Source organism: Canis lupus, chromosome Y, assembly GCF_048164855.1.
Source record: "Canis lupus baileyi chromosome Y, mCanLup2.hap1, whole genome shotgun sequence".
In the NCBI taxonomy this organism is placed as follows: domain Eukaryota; kingdom Metazoa; phylum Chordata; class Mammalia; order Carnivora; family Canidae; genus Canis; species Canis lupus.
In genome coordinates, this window is record NC_132877.1 from 8,526,654 (window position 1) to 8,548,937 (window position 22,284).

The following is a 22,284-nucleotide window of genomic DNA, read 5'->3' on the forward strand; positions in this document are numbered from 1 at the left end:
CTGGGTGCATCTAGGTGAGCCACCTAGACATCCCTGTTTTGCTTACTTCTTAAGCTAGGCCTGTATTGCTGCAATCTTCCTACTTAGAAGAGGATTCACAGCATTCCAGGCCCTCCTGTTTTGTTTCTTCAATCCCACATTTGGTGAAGTTATGTGTCATTTGTTTTTCTCTGACATGTTTTGACTAGCCCTATATTCTCTATCATTGCAACAGGTAAGATTTCATTATTTTTGATGACTAACAGTCCATTTAATGTATATATCTCACATCATCTTTATCCATTAGTCAAGGTGAACTTATGCTGTTTCCACATTGCTGTAAGTCGGGTATTTAAGTCCCTTACTACTATTGTATTATTATTAATGAGTACCTTTATGGTAATCATTTATTGTATTATATATTAACATGTTTTTATGTATTAACATGCCACATTGAAGACATAAATGATTACAATCTTTAGATCTTTTTGTTGGATAGACCTCTTTATTTTGGTATAGTGCCCTTCCTCATCTGTTAATACAGTCTTTGGTTTAAAGTCTAGTTTGGGGGAACCGTTAGTGGCTCAGGGAATTAAACATCTGCCTTTGGCTAAGGTGGTGATTTCCAGGTCCTAGAAGTCGCACATGTGCTCCCTGCTCTGTGGAGAGCTTCTCCTTCTGCTTTCCACTTCCCCTGCTTCTGCTTGCTCACACACTGTTGGTAAAAATCAATCAATCAATCTTTAAAACATACAAATAAAGTCTAGTTTGTCTAGGGGAAGTAAGGCTACTGCAGCTTTCTTTGGACTTTCATTTGCATGAAAAATATTTTTACCCCCGCCCCCAACATTTAATCTGCAGCTGTCTTTAGCTCTAAAACAAGTCTCTTATTGACAGTTTACAGTTGGATCTTGTTTTTTTTTTTAAATCATTTTAACACTCTGTGTATTTTGATAGAAGCATTTAGTTTACTTACATTCAAATTCATTATTGATATAAAATGTATATTCTCATTGTATAGCTTGTTTTCTCCGTTCTGGAGATCTTTTTTCTGGTGTTTCCTTGTTTTATGTAACATTTTGTTTCTGCTTTGCCCTCCAAGAGGCAACTTTAATATTTCTTGCAGGGATGGCTTGTTTTATTTATTATTATTTTTGTATATTTTTATTGGAGTTCGATTTGCCAACATCTAATAAAATAACCAGTGCTCATCCCATCAAGTGCCCCCATCAGTGCCCGTCACCCAGTCACCATCCCCCTGCCCACCTCCTCTTCCACCACCCCTTGTTCTTTCCCAGAGTTAGGAGTCTCTCATGTTCTGTCACCCTCACTGATACTTCCCACTTATTTTCTCTCCTTTCCCCTTTAATCTCTTTCAGTTTTTTTATGTTCCCAGTAAGAATGAGACCATACAATGTTTGTCCTTCTCAGATTATTAAGCACTCAGCATAACACCCTCCATTTCTATCCACGTTGAAGCAAATGGTGGTTATTTGTTGTTTCTAATGGCTGAGGAATATTCCATTATATACATAGAGCACATCTTCTTTATCCATTCTTGTCCTCGACGGACACTGAGGCTCTTTCCACAGTTTGGCTATTGTGGACATTGCTGCTACAAACATTGGGGTGCAGGTGTCCGGCTGTTTCACTGCATCTGTATCTTTGGGATACCCAGTAGTGCAATTGCTGGGTCAGAGGGTAGTTCTATTCGTTTTTTTTTTTTTTTTTTTTTTTTTTATTTATTCATGAAAGAAACAGAGAAGCAGAGACACAAGTAGACGGAGAAGCTGCCTCCATGCAGGAAGCCCGACCTGGGACTTGTTCCCAGGACTCCAGGATCACACCCTGAAGTGAAGGCAGTGCTAAACCACTGAGCCACCATGGCTGCTGAGGTAGTTCTGTTTTTCACTCATCGAGGAACCTCCACACAGTTTTCCAGAGTGGCTGTATCACCTCACATTCCCACCAACAGTGCAGGAGGGCTCTCCTTTCTCCACATCTTCTCCAACATTTGTGGTTTCCTGCCTTGTTAATTTTCCCCATTCCCACTGGTGTGAGGTGGTACTGCGTTGTGGTTTTGATTTGTATTTCCCTGATGGCAAGCGATGCAGAGCATTTCCTCATGTGCTTGTTGGCCATGTCTATGTCTGCCTTGGTGAAATTTCGTTCATGTCTTTCGCCCATTTCATGATTGAATTATTTGTTTCTTTGCTGCTGAGTTTAATAAGGGCTTGGATACCAGCCCTTTATCTGATAGGTCATTTGCAAATATCTTCTCCCATTCTGTAGGTTGTCTTTTAGTTTAGTTTATTGTTCTTTTCCTGAGCAAAAGCTTTTTATCCTGATGAAGTTCCAATAGTTCATTTAGCTTCTGTTTCCCTTGCCTTCATAGAGGTATCTTGCAAGAACTTGCTGTGGGCAAGTTCAGAAAGGGTGTTTCCTGTGTTCTCCTATAGGATTTTGATGGATTGCGGTCTCCTTTTAGATCTTTCATCCACCTTGAGTTAATCTTTGTGTATGGTATAAGAGAATGGTCTAGTTTCATTCTTCTGCACATGGCTGTCCTATTTTCCAAGCACCATTTATTGAAGGGACTGTCCTTTTTCCAGGGGAAATTCCTTTCTGCTTTGTCAAATATTAGTTGACCCGAGAGTTGAGGGCCCGTTTCTGAGTTATGTATTCTTGTTTTTTTTTATCGGAGTTCAATTTGCCAACATATAGCATAATACCCAGTGCTCATCCCATCAAGTGCCCCTCTCACCGCACGTCACACAGGAACCCCACACCCCGCCCACCTCCCTTTCCACCACCCCTTGTTCCTTTCCCAGAGTTAGGAGCCTCCCAGGTTCTGTCTCCCTTTCTGATATTTCCCACTCATTTTTTCTCCTTTCCCCTTTATTCTCTTTCACTATTTTTTATATTCCCCAAATGAATGAGACCATATAATGTTTGTCCTTCTCCGATTGACTTATTTTCACTCAGCATAATATCCTCCAGTTCCATCCACGTCGAAGCAAATGGTGGGTATTTGTTGTTTCTGACGACTGAGTAATATTCCATTGTATACGTAAACCACATCTTCTTTATCCATTCATCTTTTGACGGACACCAGGACTCCTTCCACATTTGGCTATTGTGGCCATTGCTGCTATAAACATCAGGGTACAGGTGTCCTGGTGTTTCACTGGATCTGTATCTTTGGGGTAAAACCTCAGCAGTGCACTTGCTGGGTCGTAGGGCAGATCTATTTTTAACTCTTTGAGGAACCTCCACACAGTTTTCCAGAGTGGTGGCATCAGTTCACATTCCCACCAACAGTGCAGGAGGGTTCCCCTTTCTCCACATCCTCCACTACATTTGTGGTTTCCTGTGTTGTTACTTTTTCCCATTCTCACTGGTGTGAGGTGGTACCTCCTTGTGGTTTTGTATGTATTTCCCTGATGGCAGGTGATGTGGAGCATTTTCTTTTTTTTTTAAATAATAAATTTATTTTTTATTGGTGTTCAATTTGCCAACATACAGAATAACACCCATTGCTCATCCCATCAAGTGCCCTTGTCAGTGCCCCCCACCAAGTCACCCCCACCCCCGCCCTCCTCCCCTTCCACCACCCCTAGTTCATTTCCCAGAGTTAGGAGTCCTATGTTCTGTCTCCCTTTGTGATATTTCCTACCCAATTCTTCTCCCATTCCCTTCCATTCCCTTTCACTATTATTTATATTCCCCAAATGAATGAGAACATATAATGTTTGTCCTTCTCTGATTGACTCATTGCACTCAGCATAATACCCTCCAGTTCCATCCACGTTGAAGCAAATGCTGTGTATTTGTCATTTCTAATGGCTGAGTAATATTCCATTGTATACATAAACCACATCTTCTTTATCCATTCATCTTTCAATGGACAACGAGGCTCCTTCCACAGTTTGGCTGTTGTGGACATTGCTGCTAGAAACATCGGGGTGCAGGTGTCCCGGCATGGCATTGCATCTGTATCTTTGGGGTAAATCCCCAACAGTGCAATTGCTGGGTTTAAGGGCAGGTCTGTTTTTAACTCTTTGAGGAACCTCCACACAGTTTTCCAGAGTGGCTGAACCGTTGCACATTCCCACCAACAGTGTAAGAGGGTTCCCTTTTCTCCACATCCTCTCCGACATTTGTGGTTTCCTGCCTTGTTAATTTGCCCCATTCTCACTGGTGTGAGGTGGTATCTCATTGTGGTTTTGATTTGTATTTCCCTGATGGCAAGTGATGCAGAGCGTTTTCTCATGTGTGTGTTGGCCATGTCTGTGTCTTTCTCTGTGGGGTTTCTGTTCATGGCTTTTGCCCATTTCATGATTGGGTTGTTTATTTCTGTGGTGTTGAGTTTAGTAAGTTCTTTATAGATCTTGGAAACTAGCCCTTTATCTGATATGTCATTTGCAAATATCTTCTCCCATTCTGTCAGCTGTCTTTTCGTTTTGTTGCTGTATCCTTTGCTGTGCCAAAGCTTCTTATCTTGATGAAGTCCCAATAGTTCATTTCTGCTTTTGTTTCTTTTGCCTTCATAGGTGTATCTTGTAAGAAGTTACTGTGGCCGAATTCAAAAAGGGTGTTGCCTGTGTTCTCCTCTACGATTTTGATGGAATCTTGTCTCACATTTGGATCTTTCATCCATTTTGAGTTGATCTTTGTGTGTGGTGAAAGAGAGTGGTCTAGTTTCATTCTTCTGCATGTGGATGTCCAGTATTCCCAGCACCATTTATTGAAGACACTGTCTTTCTTCCAGTGGATAATCTATCCTCCTTTATCGAATATCAGTTGACCATAAAGTTGAGGATCCACTTCTGGATTCTCTATTCTGTTCCATTGACCTATGTGTCTGTTTTTGTTGTGCCAGTACCACACTGTCTTGATGACCACAGCTTTGTAGTACAACCTGAAATCTGGCATTGTGATGGCCCCACCTATGGTTTTCTTTTTTAAAATTCCCCTGGGTATTTGGGGTCTTTTCTGATTCCACACAAATCTTCAAATAATTTGTTCTAACTCTCTGAATAGAGTCCATGGTATTTTGATAGGGATTGCATTAAACGTGTAAATTGCCCTGGGTAATACATTGACATTTTCACAAGATTAATTCTGCCAATCCATGAGCATGGAATGTGTTTCCATCTCTTTGTGTCTTCCTCAATTTCTTTCAGAAGTGCTCTATAGCTTTTAGGGTATCGATCCTTTACCACTTTGGTTAGGTTCATTCCTAGGTATCTTACGGTTTTGGGTGCAATTGTCAATTGGATTGATTCCTTAATTTCTCTTCTTTCAGTCTCATTGTTAGTGTATAGAAATGCCACTGACTTCTGGGGATTGATTTTGTATCCTGCCATACTGCCAAATTGCCGTATGAGTTCTAGCAATCTTGGGGTGGAGTCTTTTGGGTTTTCTACGTACAGTAGTATCATGTCATCTGGGAGGAGGGAGAGTTTGACTTCTTCTTTGCCAATTCGAATGCCTTTAATGTCTTTTTTGTTGCCTGATTGCTGAGGCCAGGATTTCTAATATTGTGTTGGATAGCAGTGGTGAGAGTGGACATCCCTGTCTTGTTCCTGATATTAGGGGAAAGGCTCTCAGTGTTTCCCCATTGAGAATGATATTTGCTGTGCGCTTTTCATAGATGACTTTTAAGATGCTGGAGAATGTTACTTCTATCCCTATACTCTGAAGCGTTTTGTTCCCGAAATGGGTACTGTATTTTGTCAAATGCTTTCTCTGCATCTGTTGAGAGGATCATATTATTCTTGTTTTTTCTCTTGTTGATATGATCTATAGATTGATTTTTTTTATTGTTTTATGGGTGTTGAACCGGCCTTGTATCCCAGGGATTAATCCCACTTGGGCATGGTGAATAATCTTCTTAATGTTCTGTTGAGTCCTATTGGCTAGTATCTTGTTGAGAGTTTTTGCATCATGTTCATCTGGGATATTGGTCTATAGTTCTCTTTTTTTTGTGGTGTCTTTGGTTTTGGAGTTAAGGTGATCCTGGCCTCATAAAACGAGCTTGGAACTATTCCGTCCCTTTCTATCATTCTGAACGGCTCTAGTAGCATAGGTATCATTTCTTCTTTAAACGTTTGATAGAATTCCCCTGGGAATCCATCTGGCCCTGCCTGGACTTTTGTGTCTTGGGAGGTTTTTGATACTCCTTCAATTTCCTCGCTGGTTATTGGCGTGTTCAAGTTTTCTATTTCCTCTTGTTCCAGTTTTGGTCATTTAGGTTTTCCAGAAATGCATCCATTTCTTCTAGATTGCCTAATTTATTGGTGTATAGCTGCTCATACTGTGTTTTTTAAATCATTTGTGTTTCCCTGGTGTTGGTAGTGATCTCTCCTTTCTCATTCATGATTTTATTAATTGTCTTTTGTTTTATTTTTAATAAGGGTGGCTAATGGTTTATCTGTCCTATTAATTCTTTCAAAGAACCAACTCCTGGTTTCGCCTATCTGTTCTACAGTTTTTCTGGCCTCTGTTTCATTGAGTCCTGCTCAAATCTTTATTATCTCTCTTCTTCTGCTTGGTGTAGGTTTTATTTGCTATTCTTTCTCCAGTTCCTGTAGGTGGGAAGGTAGCTTGTGTATTTGGGTTTTTCCAATTTTTTGAAGGATGCTTATATTGCAACATATTTCCCTCTTAGGATTACTTTTGCTGGATTACTTTTGCTGTATCCCAAAGATTTTGAACAATTGTATCTTCATTTTCATTAGTTTCCATGAATCTTTGTAATTCTTCTCTAATTTCCTGGTTGACCCTTTCATCTTTTCGTAGGATGCTCGTTAACCTCCACATACTTGAGTTTCTTCCGGAGTTCTTCTTGTGACTGAGTTCTAGTTTCAGAGCATTGTGCTCTGCAAATATGTAGGGGACAACCCCAGTCTTTTGGTATTGGTTGAGACCTGATTTGTGACCCAGTGTGTGGTCTGTTCTGGAGAAAGTTTCATGTGCACTTGAGAAGAATGTATATTCATTTGCATTTGGATGGTAAGTTCTGTATATATCTGTGAAATCTATCTGGTCCAGCATATCTTTTAAAGCCCTTAAAGCCCTTGTTTCTTTGATGATGATGTTCTTAGAATATCTGTCATTTGCAGAAAGTGCCATGTTGATATCTCTTACTATTTAGTGTATTATTATCTAAGTATGTAGTTTTTGGTTATTACTTGATTAATGTACTTGTTAGCTCCCACAGTAGGGGCATAACTCTTCATGACTGTTAGGTCTTCCTTTGGATAGACTCTTTAAATATGAAACGGTGTCCCTCTTCATCTCTTACTACAGGCTTTGGGATAAACTTTAATTTATTTGATATAAGGATTGCTACCCCGGCTTTCTTCTGAGGATCATTTGAATGTTGCATGGTTCTCCAACCTTTCATTTTCAGGCTGGAGGTGTCCTTAGGTCTCAAATGAGTCTCTTGTAGACTGCAAATAGATGGGTCTTCTTGCTTTTTTCCATTCTGAAACCCTGCATCCTTTGATGGGATCATTTAGCCCATTCACCTTAAGAGCAACTACTGAAAGATAAGAATTTAGTTTCATCATAATACCTATTCCATTCCTGTTTTTGTGGATTATTTCTTTGGGCTTTCTCTTTCTTTTACAGGGTTCCCCTTAATATTTCTTGCAGAGCTGGTTCAGTGGTCACATAATCTTTCAGTTTTTGCCTATCTTAGAATTCTTTCTCTCTCCTTCTATTCTGAATGAGAGCCTTGCTGGATAACATATTCTTGGTTGCATGGTCTTCTCATTTAGTACCCTGTGTATATCTTGCCAGCCCTTTCCTTTCCTTCCAAGTCTCTTTGGAGTGGTATGCTGTGAATCTAATATTTATTGCCATATAACTTAGAATTCTCTTGTCTATTGCTGATTTAAGGATTTTCTCTCTATCTTTGGAATTTGCAAGTTTCACTATTAAATGTCAGGGTGTTGAAAGTTTTTTATTGATTTTGGGGGGAACCTCCCTCTCTCCTGGATCTGAATGCCTGTTTCTCTCCCAAATTAGGGAAGTTCTCAGCTATGATTTATTCAAATATGCTTTCTGGCCCTCTGTCCCTGTTGGTGCTCTCTAGAACCCCAATTATATGTATATTTTTCCTAATGAGGCTGTCATTTATTTTCCTTACACTTTCCTCATGGTCTTTCACTTGTTTTTCTCTTTTTTCCTCAGCTTCCTTCCTTGCCACCAGCTTGTGTTCTATGTCTCTCACTCTTTTTTCCACCTCATTAACCCTCGTCGTTTGGACCTCCAGTTTGGATTGCATCTCATTTCATTGATTTTTAATTTTGCTGATTAGATCCAAGTTCTGCAGTCATGGAGTCTCTTGAATCCTTTATGCTTTTTTCAAGAACTACAAGTAGTTTATAATTGTGCATGTGAATTGGCTTTCTGACTTCGAATTGTAATCCAAACTCTGTAACTCTGTGGCAGATTCTCCCGTGGTGAATTATTCTTTGTAGTCATTTTTCCAGTGCAGAGTGGCTGTATGAGTGGATTGAGTCAAGAATGTCAACCACGACCTACGTTCACCATAGATTATTATTTCGAGTTCAGAGACCAGAAATTGAAATCAAGTTCTTGGTCAAGAACTTGCTCTTCCCATCTCTTCTTCCAGCTGGTCATCTGGGGGAGATGCCTGCTGTGCTGATTCTCAGGTGTGTGCACCTGGAGGAGCTGCCCCACCCCCTGCCAGGTGCAGGGCTCAGTGGGAGCTGTTTACCCTGTGAGACCTCTGTTCCCTGGCAGTGCTTTCCCCCCAGGCACGAGGAAAACAACAAGGGAGGTGGCCAGAATTCCAGCTCTGGAGTCAGCTCCCTGCACTAACTGCCGCAGTCTCCCAGTCTTCCTGGGATTCTTCCTGGGATGGTGTGGGTGCAGTGATCTCACAGCCTGCAGGGGCCAGGTTTCAGGAAAGTCCTCACTGTCCTGTGCCCTCCCTGCTTTCGCCTGTCCCAGGGGAGTGCAGGATCGTGGTGCTTTGGGATCCGGGGCCCTGTGCTGCTGGGATCGTGGTCCCAGTGGCAGGGCTCCCGAAAACGCAGCAGGGCACAGACACCTCCGTCTGGAGCTGCCCTCCTAATCCACTGGCTTCTCCCAAATGCCCCGCTGGCCAAACACTCCAGCCCATTACCGAGATTTGTCCACAGTTTATGGTGCACTTTCCCAGAATGAACCATCACGGAGCCCCTTCTCTCATTGTGACTCAGAAAACTGGAGGCTTCACTGGTCCTCTTGCCATTCTGCCCAATTTCCGTGCTAAGCACTTTTCCTTCTGGGAAGAATCAGGGGTGGAATTTTAAACTTCCTCCTTCTCCAAGGCTGGGCTTTCCTGTCTTGGAGGCTTTTGTTGCCTGGCTTTAGCCTGACTCTTCACACATACCACCCCCCCCCCAACTTGATCATTTTTTCTTTTATTATTTTCCACCTTCTACCTTGCTAGAAGGGAAAACCCTTCTCTTTGTAGCATTCAGGCTATTCTCTCTTTAAATTTCACGTCGAGTTCATAGGTGTTCAGGATGATTGGAAAGTTATCTAGGTAAGTTGGTTGGGCCAGGTGAGTTGAGGACCCCTACTCCTCTGCCATCTTGCCTCTATCTCAATTTTTTTTTAATTTTTATTTATTTATGATAGTCACAGAGAGAGAGAGAGAGAGAGAGAGAGAGAGAGGCAGAGACACAGGCAGAGGGAGAAGCAGGCTCCATGCACCGGGAGCCCGATGTGGGACTCGATCCCGGGTCTCCAGGATCGCGCCCTGGGCCAAAGGCAGGCGCTAAACTGCTGCGCCACCCAGGGATCCCCTATCTCAAATTTTTTATTCCTGAAAATGACTACTGTTCCCAGTCTTTTGGCATGTCTTTTTTTTTTTTTTTTTTGCCCCAAACCATTACTTCTGTTTAGGCTGGAAGAGCTTATTTATTTATCTTTGAATGTTCTGGGGAACTTTCTGATAGAGTCCTGGGTTAGTTACTCTGGGAGACTTGAATTGAGTCCAGACAAATACAGTTTCTTGGGAACCAGATATTCAATTGGAACCATAAACAGTGATGCACAAGATTTCTTTTTGACAGGAAATTGGATAGAATATAGTAAGGTAAAATACTGCATACTTAAATTTATGTTGCCTTTATACTGGTTAATCAGTTGGTTTATGAGAACCTTCGAATATCTCTCAGAATTTTGGTAAGGTATAATTCTGATACTTCTGTAAGGTTTCTCAGTGTATATTTCAGGGAGCTGGGCTCTCAGAGTTCCCGATCTATAGTATTCCTCAATGTCACCTATAATTGTTTTAAAATATTTTACAGAATGTGGAACTGCTTTCACTAATAAACTTCAAGGAATGTTTAAAGACATGGAGCTTTCCAAAGATACCATGATTCAGTTAAAACAGGTATTTAATTAATTTCATTTTGAATGCAGGGTATATCTTTAGTGAGTAATTTATCATTAATTTATCAAGTTGTTTTTAGTAATGAATTTCTATTACAGAGTTATAACCATGTAGGGGTTTTTAAATTCTTATTTGATTGCATTCTTTTATTCTTACAGTATATGCAGAACCAAAATATACCAGGAAACATTGAATTGACTGTGAATATTCTGACGACAAGTTTTTGGCCAACCTATATCCCTAAGGAGATCCATTTACCCCCAGAGGTAAGAAATTCGTTGTTTATGACTATAAATATATCCCGTAGCAGATAAGTTTTAATGTAACCTTTTAAGTTTCTGTGCCATTTTTTATGTTAATATAAGTATCACTTTAATGTTGCCCATTTTGAAAGGTATTTTTTCAGGTTTTAGGATGGAGATTTAATCTGGCAACCAGATTAAACAGTTCAGTATTCAAGAAATTTAATAGTTTAGTTTGTTGTTATTATGTAGTCAGATGAGATTCTAAATCTATCATCCTGGCTTCCTTCTGCTTTCAGGCTGTGCTTTTTACTGGTATTGGCTTCTATTTTCTTTACAGTGTTTTAATATAACTATTTATTCATGTATCATGTAAATATATGATGGAAAAAGGATTCAGCACATCATTGTTCTACTCATTCCATTTAGTAATCATGGAAATTCGTGTCCATGTACCACCAATTTTCAGCATGCAGCTTTGGTTTTAGCTTTCTCTTCTCTGCTAAATCAATTACCCATCATCTTTTTAATGGTCCCCTTTTATTAATGTTGGCAACTCAGTTGCTATTATCTTTACTTTCTTTCTACATGGATTTATTTTTCATAATTATATTACCATGTTTGTCATTTTCCGTAAGAGCATATGTAAGCTATTGAACACATACATATAAACTAGAAGAAAATAACAATGGTTTGTTTTCTACTTTCAGAGCTCTCATTTTTCTCACTCAGTCCTTTCCCTAAAAGTCTCTTACATAGTCCTGTGTGAGGTGGTGATATACAATTTTAAATATAATACTCTAGGGCTGCCACTGGTACGATAGCTAGCATAAGTTTCAATACTGATGCTTTACTTCTTTCCTCCAGATGGAAAGACTTCAGGAAAATTTCAAAAATTTCTACTTAAGCAAACACAGTGGCCGGAAACTTCAGTGGCAGTCAACTCTTGGACACTGTGTTCTTAAAGCTGAATTTAAAAAGGTAAGCAAGTGATTTTTAAGGATAGCATTTTACTTTTAAATAATAGTTTTATCTTCATAAAGAATATTTTAATACATATTTTTCTTATGAAGGAAGTTCATTTATTTAATGATGAAGTGTTTGAACTTTGAATATGCTGATGCATGTTTCATTTTTGTAGAAATCAGTTATTTTTTTATAATAAATTTATTTTTTATTGGTGTTCAATTTGCCAACATGCAGAATAACACCCAGTGATCATCCCGTCAAGTGCCCCCTTCAGTGCCCGTCACCCATTCACCCCCACCCCCCGCCCTCCTCCCTTTCCACCACCCCTAGTTCGTTTCCCAGAGTTAGGAGTCTCTATGTTCTGTCTCCCTTCCTGATATTTCCCATGCACTTCTTCTCCCTTCCCTTATATTCCCTTTCATTATTATTTATATTCCCCAAATGAATGAGAACATATAATGTTTGTCCTTCTCCGATTGACTTACTTCACTCAGCATAGTACCCTCCAGTTCCATCCACGTTGAAGCAAATGGTGGGTATTTGTCCTTTCTAATGGCTGAGTAATATTCTATGGTATACATAAACCACATCTTCTTTATCCATTCATCTTTTGATGGACACCGAGGCTCCTTCCACAGTTTGGCTATTGTGGACATTGCTGCTAGAAACATCGGGGTGCAGGTGTCCTGGCGTTTCATTGCATCTGTATCTTTGGGGTAAAGATTGCTGGGTCATAGGGCAGGTCAATTTTTAACTCTTTGAGGAACCTCCACACAGTTTTCCAGAGTGGCTGCACCATTTCACACTCCCACCAACAGTGCAGGAGGGCTCCCCTTTCTCCACATCCTCTCCAACATTGGCTGTTTCTTGCCTTGTTAATTTTCCCCATCCTCACTGGTGTGAGGTCAAATCTCATTGTGGTTTTGATTTGTATTTCCCTGATGGCAAGTGATGCCAAATCAGTTTTTAAAACATTACTTATTTAAACATTACTTTTAAAACATTAATTTTAATTTCCTTTTTGTCCACTCTTGGATTTCTGTGATATTAAACCACACTCTTTGCTCTCTGATCGTTCAAAATCACTATCAGTAATTATTAGAGCCCTGGCCATTTACCACTCTGACCTCACAAGCCTGATGGAAGCTTGCACTTAATCAGCACAGTGTGAAATTTATTCTGACATAGTTGGGTGTGGAGTGTTTTATTGAAACTATTAGGATTAAAGGAAAAAAATAAGACCAGCACCAAAGCTCCTTGGATTGTGTAGCACATTAACTTTTTGATGCAATGAAAAAAATGAAGGAAAGAAGAAAAATGTTGACTGAGCTCTCAGAGATCAGTTCTTGATGCCTGGGACTTAGGAATTGATTTGGGACAAAATAGGCAATTAATTGCCTTGTGTGTTTAATGCCATTCATTGCCTGAACTTCTGAGATAATGACACAGCAATTAGCTGGCTCTCTTTTCTTATCAGTACTTTTAACTCTTGCCCCGGTGGTAGGTTGAAGATTGGGTCCCCAAGATAATATCCTATTATTCTCTGGAACTGTAACATTTCTTTATATGAAAAGAAGAAAAAGGTCTTTGCAGATGTGATGAAAGACCTTGAGGTAAAGTCTTAATCCGTAATCCAGAAAGTCCTCCTGGATTATCTGAATGGGCCCTAAATGCCATACCAAAGGTTACATACAAACTCACACACCATTCTCCCTCACCCCCTTCCCAAGACACACACACATGCATGTGCACGCGCGCGCGCACACACACACACACACAAACGGAGAGAAAGAGACAGAGAGAGAGGAATGGTATTGTGAAAATGGCTGGAGGATACTGTAAACTCCCTGAAGAGAGTATAACCCTGCCACACATTGATTCTTACCCAGTGATACTCATGTGAATTCCGGACCTTCAGAACTGTGATAGAATATATACTTGTTTCACTTTGCGCCACTGTTTGTGGTAAGTCTTATAGCAGCCACAAGAAGTTTATATATCCTCCAGAGCACTTCACTGTGTGACACTTTTTTCTTTTCATAGAAGCCCCAGGCATTGACAATCCATAGATAAATATCTCCAACATGTTTCTCTCTACCTTCAAAGAAGACTGAATCTATTCCTTAAGTGTATAAATTGAGTATGGTGGCTCAGTGATCAAAGTATTAAGAGATGATGAGAGATTTTGTCTTTAATTCTGTCTCTGCCAGTTTGGGAAAGGCCATGCTGAAAAGCAATAACTCACATTTGATTTGAACCTAGGAAAATGTAAACCATGTTTACATTTCAGGAGTGATAATAGTTAGACCCTTAAGGGTCTCAGGGTAATATAAGATACACTTGATTTCCCAAGGTAAAGTTGGACCTAGATGATGTAAATTCTCAGGTTACATCTGAATATTTAATATTATTGAAAGAACTTACACAAGAGGATGAATAATTACAACTAATTTTTATATGATATGTATGAATGCATTATTATGCTTGCTCTTACATACATATGGGAAACTCAATGTATACCTGATAACAAGTAAAATAGTACAGAAATGTCATTAAAAATGACAAACTTAATCATACTTCTTTCACTTCAGGAAGCCTGAAAAGATAAAGAATTTGCCTCCAACCATTTTGTCTTCTATCATGCTGCAAACATACAATTCGTTTTACTGATTTTTACTAATTTCACTAATATTAGAGATTTCTAATGTGCAATTTTCACTTCATTTTACTCTTCTGGATTCATCATGAGCATCTATATTAATTAATAAATGAAAAGTCAAATTTTAATTGCTTTCTATGGTGAATCTTCTTAACAGTTCAAAGTCCTTCACTTAGGAAAGAAAACACCGCTAATTATTAGTGACACTAACATTTGTAATACAATTGGAAAAGGGAATCAAGAAAGACTGTGATATTTTCCTGAATTATTCTATATGCTGATAATACCAGATTGAGTTAGATAGGACCAGTCTTCTTGCTGGTTGGACTCTCATTATTTGAGAAATTATAATATTTTCATAACTCCTTTTTTCATTAAAATGATTTGAAATTAAACTATACATGCATTCTCTTCAATCCAGCAGTGTAAGATTTAATGAAAAATTGAACAGAAGTCACAAAGTCTCCCTTGATCAGCACCTCCCACCAAACTGATACATTTATCATGCTTGACAATGTTCCATTGGCACATAATTATCTTCCAAAGTCTTTATATTGTATTAGTGTTCAAGGTTGATATGTTGCAGCTTACGGGTTTGGAAAGTGTATTAGGACACATATTAGCACACTGAATAATTTCAGGCTGTAAAAATCCTGCATCCCACCTGAATGTGACACGTATTTTCTTTAAAGATTTTATTTATTTATTCATGAGAGACACAGAGAGCGAGGCAGAGACACAGGCAGAGGGAGAAGCAGGCTCCATGCAGGGAGCCTGATGTGGGACTCAATCCCAGAACTCCAAGATCATGCCCTGGGCCGAAGGCAGGCGCTCAACCACTGAGCCACCCAGGGATTTCGTGACATCTATTTTAAATTAAAAATTCTGCAAGTACATATTTTCAGAAGTGTTACTTGTTTCCCAGTAAAAATTTTAAGACCTTTCTTTGTTGTTGTTGTTTTTTTTTTTTTTTGGTTTTGTTATTCAGCAAATTATACACAATGGATTCTTTATTAGGGAAATACCTTCCATTATTGTGGAGCATTTTTCATCATATCGTAATGATGTTAAAAAAAAAAAACAGCTCTGCTTAATTACTTTGTAAATTCACATCATAACCAAATTTGAGAACTATATTACAGATAATTTAATTATTTTCAGGTGTATTCATGCACAGACACGTACTTTTTCAAAATTTCATCCCAGAATGAACAAAGGTTGGGATAAAAGGGAACTAGTGCAGTATTTGCTGGAATTAATAATTAGTATCTCACTCCCTGGAAGCTATTTACCTGCATTCAGGATAATATGAATAACTATAGGTATTAAAAAGTTATGACTATATTCTGCCTTTTTTTAATACATTGAAAGGAAATAACACCTGTTGAAAACTAGATGATGCATATGTACCTGGGGAAAACCAATAAAAGCACAGAAAAAAAACCATACAAAAACAGAAATGTAATATTTAGCTGTGAATGCAAATTATGAAGTCATAATCAGTTATAATCTTGATAATGTAATCACCATATATGTTACTTTCCAGCCATAAATATGTTTATTCATTTTCAGTACATAGTTATTTAGCTGTATAACTTTTCATTTCGAATTAAATCATTTTTATTGAGAGTGGTCTCCAAATTGTGTAAGATTCCGATGCCACAAAAGCTGGATCTACTCCTGTTAATGGACCAAAGTCTAAACTTCATAGGAAGACATTTAGAGGACAGGCTTTAAGTGGAGAATGGGGAAGAACAGGGAAGACTGAGGTAATTGATAAGTAGATGGCTTGAAGTTGGAGGAATGGAGCTGAGTTTGAAACAGGAAAAAAAATAAAATTGGTGGGAAAAATGGAGAAAATAAAAATATGTAAGCCTGCAGCTGAAACCATTTAGTTAAGATTAAATTCTAACCTCTGCTGTTCAGCTAAATGTTGGCTGTATGCTTCTCATTTGTGGCCTTCATTATGTTGAGGTATGTTATTTTGTAACCACTTGTTTGAGAGTTTTTGTCATGAATTCACGTGAATTATTTTCAAGTGCTTTTTCTGCAACTATTGAGATGATCATGTGATTTGTATCTTTCATTCTGTTAGTGTAATATGTCACATAGCTTTGCATATGTTGACTCACCTTTGTATCATGGGGATGAATCCCATTGGGTCATGGTAGAAGATCTTTTTAAGGTTCTGTTAAATTCACTTACCCAGTATTTGAGAATTTTTGCACATGTATTCAAGGTATCTTGCTGTTTTCTTATAGTGTCTTTATCTGCCTTATTATGAGTGTAATAATGTTCGCCTACTGAAATGAACCTGGTACTGTTTCCTCATCTTATTTATTTATTTTTATTTTTATTTTTTTAAGATTTTATTAATTTATTCAGAGAGACACAGAGAGAGAATGAGAGGCAGAGACACAGGCAGAGGGAGAAGCAGGCTTCAATGCAGAGAGCCCGACGTGGGACTTGATCCAGGGTCTCCAGGATCACGCCCTGGGCTGCAGGCAGTGCTAAACCGCTGCGCCACCAGGGCTGCCCTCATCTTAGTTATTTATAAGAGTTTGAGAAGAGTTGGTATTATTTTTTAAGTAGTTTACCCCTTATGAAGTTAGGGTCTGTATTTTTCTTTGTAGAAGGATTTTGATTTACCTGTTCGATCTCTTTACTACTAATTGCTGTGTTCAAGTTTTTTATTTTTTTATGTTTCTGTGATGGTAAGTTATGTATTTTTAGAAATTCAGTTATTTTTTCTAGGTCATCTAATGTTTTGGTGTATTATTGTATATAGTAGTCTTCCGAATCTTTGAATTTCTGTGGTTTCTGTGGTAGTGTCTTGTCTTTATAATTTTTTGTCATTTCTCTTGATGAGTCTGTGTAAAGTTTTGCAAATTTCTTCTTTTCAAAGAGCCAACTTTTAGTGTTGTTAATGTTTTTTTTTTTTTTCTGTTCTCTTTCATGTATTTCTGCTCTGATACCAGGTCTCTCCTCCTACTAATTTGGACTTAGTTTGTTTTTGCTTTTCTAGTTCCTACTTGATATAAATTAGGTGAATTTGAGGTAATACAATAAATGTAGATATTTATTGCTGTAAAAATAATCCCTTTAACCACTGCTTTTGCTACAACTCATCAGTTTCATTTCCCTTATCATTTGTCTCAAGTAAGTATATTTATAAGATCTTTGAACCATTATTGTGTCGTGTAGCTTCCATATATTTGCAAGTTTTCCTTTTGTTACTGATTTCTGATTTCTTACTATTGTGGTCAGAAAATAGACCTGATAGAATTTCTATCTTCCTGCTTTTTAAAATTATTTAAATGGCATATATTATCTGTCCCCAAAAAAGGCTCTATTTGTCCTTGAGTCTACAGTATTTTTCAGCATTCCCTACTAATTGATTTTGCATCTGGATGAACGGTCTGTTCGTGAGAATAGTGTATGGAAAGTCCTTAACTGTTAACTTGTCACTTTTTAATTTATTTCTCCTTTTAGTTCTATTACTATTGCTTTATATATTAAGTGCCCCAATGTTGACAGCATATATATTTATGTATTTAAAGTTTCTGTCAAATACATATGTTGACAGCATATGTATTTAAAATTTCTGTGTTCTTTTTGGATTGCCCTTTCATTATATAATCACCTTTCTTTGTCCATTCTTGGCCTTATCTGTATTTTGTCTAATTTCTGTTAATTATTAATTAATTGGCTATTAATATAAACTAGGCAAAATCTTTTCACCTCTTCCTGTACATTCTGTGAAAGCTAAAATGCAGTTTTTGATATGCACCATATCATTGGATCTTATTTTTTCTTTTTTTTTTTTTTATTACTGTATAGGTTGCTCTCTCCTGGCTTGCAAAGTTTTGGTGAGAATTCTGCTCATATTCTTGTAGTCTCACTTTTGTATATGATGAGCGAATTTTCTTTTGTTGCTTTCAAAACTCTTTTGGTTTACACATTTGATAATTTCATTGTAATGAGTTTACTCCTTAAAAGTTTAACCTATTTGGAGTCTCTTGGGGCTCATGAGTCTGGACATACATTTCTTTTGTCTAGCTTAGGAAGTTTTCAGTCCTTATTACTTTAAATATATCTTCTGTCACATTGTCTTTCTCCTCTTTTTCTAGGATTCTCATAACCCCAGAAGTTCACTGAATTTTATTCTGCATAATGAGATAGCTATTGAATAAGCTCTAAACTGAATTCACTCACTCTGTTCTTCCACTGTCGAATTTTTGTCTTTAGTCATTTCTGTATCTTTGTTGCAATTATTTTCATGCATTGTTTTCTTAAATTCCCCTTAGTTGTCTTTCATTATTTGTAGTTCACTAAATTTTGTTAAGAGGATTGTTCTGAATTATTTGTCAGAATTCATATTCATTTTTTGACATCAGTTTTGGTGCTTTGTTAGTATACTTTGACCGTGTACTGTTCACGTGAATCTTTGATTCCTTGAGTTATCTGTATATTTGAGTACGCAGTTCTTTCTAAAGCCTTTACAGGTTTGTTTTGGCAGAAAAACACCTTCACTAAGGCAGCTCAGTTAGGGATATTAAATAGGCCAGATGTTAGCACTCATGAGCAGATGGGAATTAGTTTTGAGATATTAGTTGGGCACTTATGCTCTCAGACCGATGGGAATATATATTAGCATAGTATAATGTAAAACATGAGATCGTATGGCGTTTGATTTTCTGTTACTTATTTCACTTAGCCTCATGCCTTCCGTCCATCATCGTCAGAAAGGGTAGAATTTTATTTTCTTATTGATAAATACACATTGTATCTATGTATAATTAATGTATATAAAAACTGTATACCTACATAAACCTATCTAATCTGTGTATATATTTAATCTAATCTGTCTCATTTTCTTACACATTTTTCTATTCATAATACTTAAGTTGTTTCCATGTCATGGCTGTTGTAAACAGTGCTGCAAAGAACATGAGGGTACACAGATTTCTTTTACATAGTGATTTCCTTTCTTTCAAATAGAAACCCAGAAGTGGAATTGTTGGATTATAGAATATATTGTTCTAGGGACTCCGAGATGGCTCAGTGGTTGAGCTTCTGCCTTCAGCTAAGGGTGTGATCCTGGAATCCTGGGATCGGGTCCCACATTGGGTTCCCTGCATGGAGCCTGCATCTCTCTCTACCTGTGTTTCTACCTCTTTCTCTGTCTCTCATGAATAAATAAATAAAATCTTTAAAAAAGAAAAAAAAATATATATATATAATGATGATTGTATTGTTATTTTTATGATGAACTTCCATTTTGGTTTGTTTACAGTTTCCCTAGTGATTATTGTTTTTGAACATGTTTTCATGTAGTTTTCAGCCATTTGCGTATCTTTTTTGGAAAAACTGATTATTGACACCCTTTGCCTGTTTTTAATGAGCTTTTATTTTGGCTTTTCTTAAATTGAGTAGTATAAATATTTTATGTATTTGGATATTACCCTTTGTCAGATAAATGGTTTGCAAATAAGTCCTTCCATTCTGTAGGATTCCGTTCATTTTGTTGAATTGAACAATGAATAAATTTATTTCCTTTCCTTTGCAGAAAATTGCTGTTACGACAGTCCCATTTGCTTACTTGCTGTTGTTTTGTTTTTGTTGTTGTTGCTGCTGCTACTGTTGGTATCATATCCAAAAAGTTGTCAAGACCAGTGTCAAAGGGGTTTTTCTTCCCCCCATGCTCAAAGGTTTAACATTAAGTATTTAATTGATTTCAGTTAAATGTTTAGAAGGAGTACAACGTAATTTTCATAATTACTATCAGTGAATGGTAACTGAAAGAAGCAATTGGGAAATTATTTAGCCAGAGTTATATTAATGTGAATAAGTGACGAATAGATAATTAACGCATATTTTCCTGTTATTTTTTAAAATATATCTAGTGTGTTCTGAGGTTTGAGATGGAAAGTGTGTTTTATTTATTTGTGGAAACAGTAAATTCTATTATTTTCTAGTTAATATTCACCTACTTTTAGCTCTACTTTGCTTCCACAGGACTTATTTTTCAATTTAATACTTTAATACAACAAATGTAGACCATCTTATGTAACTAAAGTCCTACCTGAGTCATCAATAACATGTTATTGTTCTATAAATTAATACAATATTGCTTCTAATAGGGCAAAAAAGAACTTCAGGTGACTCTTTTCCAAACATTGGTGCTGTTGATGTTTAATGAAGGAGATCATTTCAGCTTAGAAGAAATTAAGATGGCTACTGGATTAGGTAAGTTTTTTTGTTTTTTTTTTTAATTTTAAAACCTTATTTAAAAAAAAATTTTTGTATATATTTTTTATTGGAGTTCGATTTCCCAACATATAACACCCAGTGCTCATCCTGTCAAGTGCCCCCCTCAGTGCCCATCACCCAGTCACCCTAACCCCCCGCCCACCTCCCTTCCCACCACCCTTGTTCATTTCCCAGAGAGGTGTTGCTCATGTTCTGTCACTGTCACTGATATTTTCCACTCTCCTTTCCCTTTAATTCCCTTTCACTATTATTTATATTCCCCAGATGAATGAGACCATATGATGTTTGTTCTTCTCCGATTGACTTATTCACTTAGCGTAATACCCTCTGGTTCTAACCATGTTGAAGCAAATGGTGGGTATCTATTTCTAATGGCTAGGTAATATTCCATTGTATACATATACATATACCACATTTTCTTTATCCATTCATCTTTCGATGGACACTGAGGCTCCTTCCACAGTTTGGCTACCACCACACCAGTGAGAATGGTGAAAATTAACAAGACAGGAAAGAAATGTTGGAGAGGATGTGGAGAAAGGGGAACCCTCTTGCACTGTTGGTGTGAGTGTCAACTGGTTTAGACACTCTGGAAAACTGTGTGGAGGTTCCTCAAAGAGTTAAAAATAGAACTACCCTATGACCCAGCAATTACACTGCTGGGGATTTACCCCAAAGATGCAGTGAAACGGCAGGACAGCTGCACCCCAATGTTTGTAACAGCAATGTCCATATGGACTAAGTAACTTTTGATTATATTCATTAAGTGTGTGATATAAAAAATTCTAAACATTTTTTTTTCTCATTCAGAGGATAGAGAACTAAGAAGAACTCTTCAGTCATTAGCTTGTGGCAGAGCTAGAGTTCTCATCAAAAACCCCAAGGGCAAGGACGTGGAAGATGGTGACAGATTTTTTTGTAATGAGGAATTCAAACACAAACTCTTCAAGATAAAGATCAATCAAATCCAAGAGAAAGAAACAGTATTTTTTTCCTCTTAATCTTAATGTCTCTTTTAAATTTTCTGAGACCTTTCATAAGTCTTTTGCTTTTGGATCAGCAGTAACTCTAACGGCACATTTTTTTTATTGTGGTAAAAACATGTAAAATTTGCCATCATTACCGTTTTGAAGTGTAAATAGAATGCAGTGTTAATACATCTACACTATGGTGCATTGTGTCCAGAACTTCTTCATTTTAAATAACAAAAAAAAACCCTGTCTTCTTTAACAATACTCCTCTTTTCTTCTTAACCCCAGCCTTGGTAAACAATAGCTTTACTTACTTTTTTATTTTCTATGAATGTGACTAATTTTGGTAACTTGTATGAGTAGGGGACCACACAGACTGTGTCTTTTTGTGACTGGCCTAATTCGCTTAGCATAATGTCCTAAAATTTCATACATGGAATATGTGATAGCATGTAACAAGATTTATTCCTATTTACATCAAATAAATGTTCCAGGGATCCCTGGGTGGCGCAGCGGGTTAGCGCCTGCCTTTGGCCCAGGGCGCGATTCTGGAGACCCGGGATGGAATCCCACGTCGGGCTCCCGGTGCATGGAGCCTGCTTCTCCCTCTGCCTGTGTCTCTGCCTCTCTCTCTCTGTGTGTGTGACTATCATAAATAAATAAAAATAAAAATAAATGTTCCATTTTATTAATATGTCACATTCTGTTTATCCATCTACTTTCATGATCCTTTGAATACTGTTGCTGTGAATGTGAGTGTACAGTGTA

At 37.7% G+C, this 22,284-nt stretch overlaps 1 protein-coding gene across 5 annotated transcripts in view; it reads left to right on the top strand.

The window, feature by feature from the left end:
- The window catches only part of LOC140629022 (cullin-4B-like), a 73,443-nt gene extending 51,725 nt beyond the window's left edge, over positions 1 to 21,718 (top strand). For all 5 annotated transcript variants that reach the window (XM_072818414.1, XM_072818409.1, XM_072818411.1 and 2 more), the window contains 5 exons: positions 10,317 to 10,402; positions 10,561 to 10,668; positions 11,512 to 11,625; positions 20,416 to 20,521; positions 21,356 to 21,718. In XM_072818414.1, coding sequence (XP_072674515.1) covers positions 10,317 to 10,402; positions 10,561 to 10,668; positions 11,512 to 11,625; positions 20,416 to 20,521; positions 21,356 to 21,546 — 605 coding nt within the window. In that variant the 3' untranslated portion in view covers positions 21,547 to 21,718. The remainder of the gene's footprint in view (positions 1 to 10,316; positions 10,403 to 10,560; positions 10,669 to 11,511; positions 11,626 to 20,415; positions 20,522 to 21,355) is intronic.
- The last annotated feature ends 566 nt before the right edge of the window (positions 21,719 to 22,284 follow it).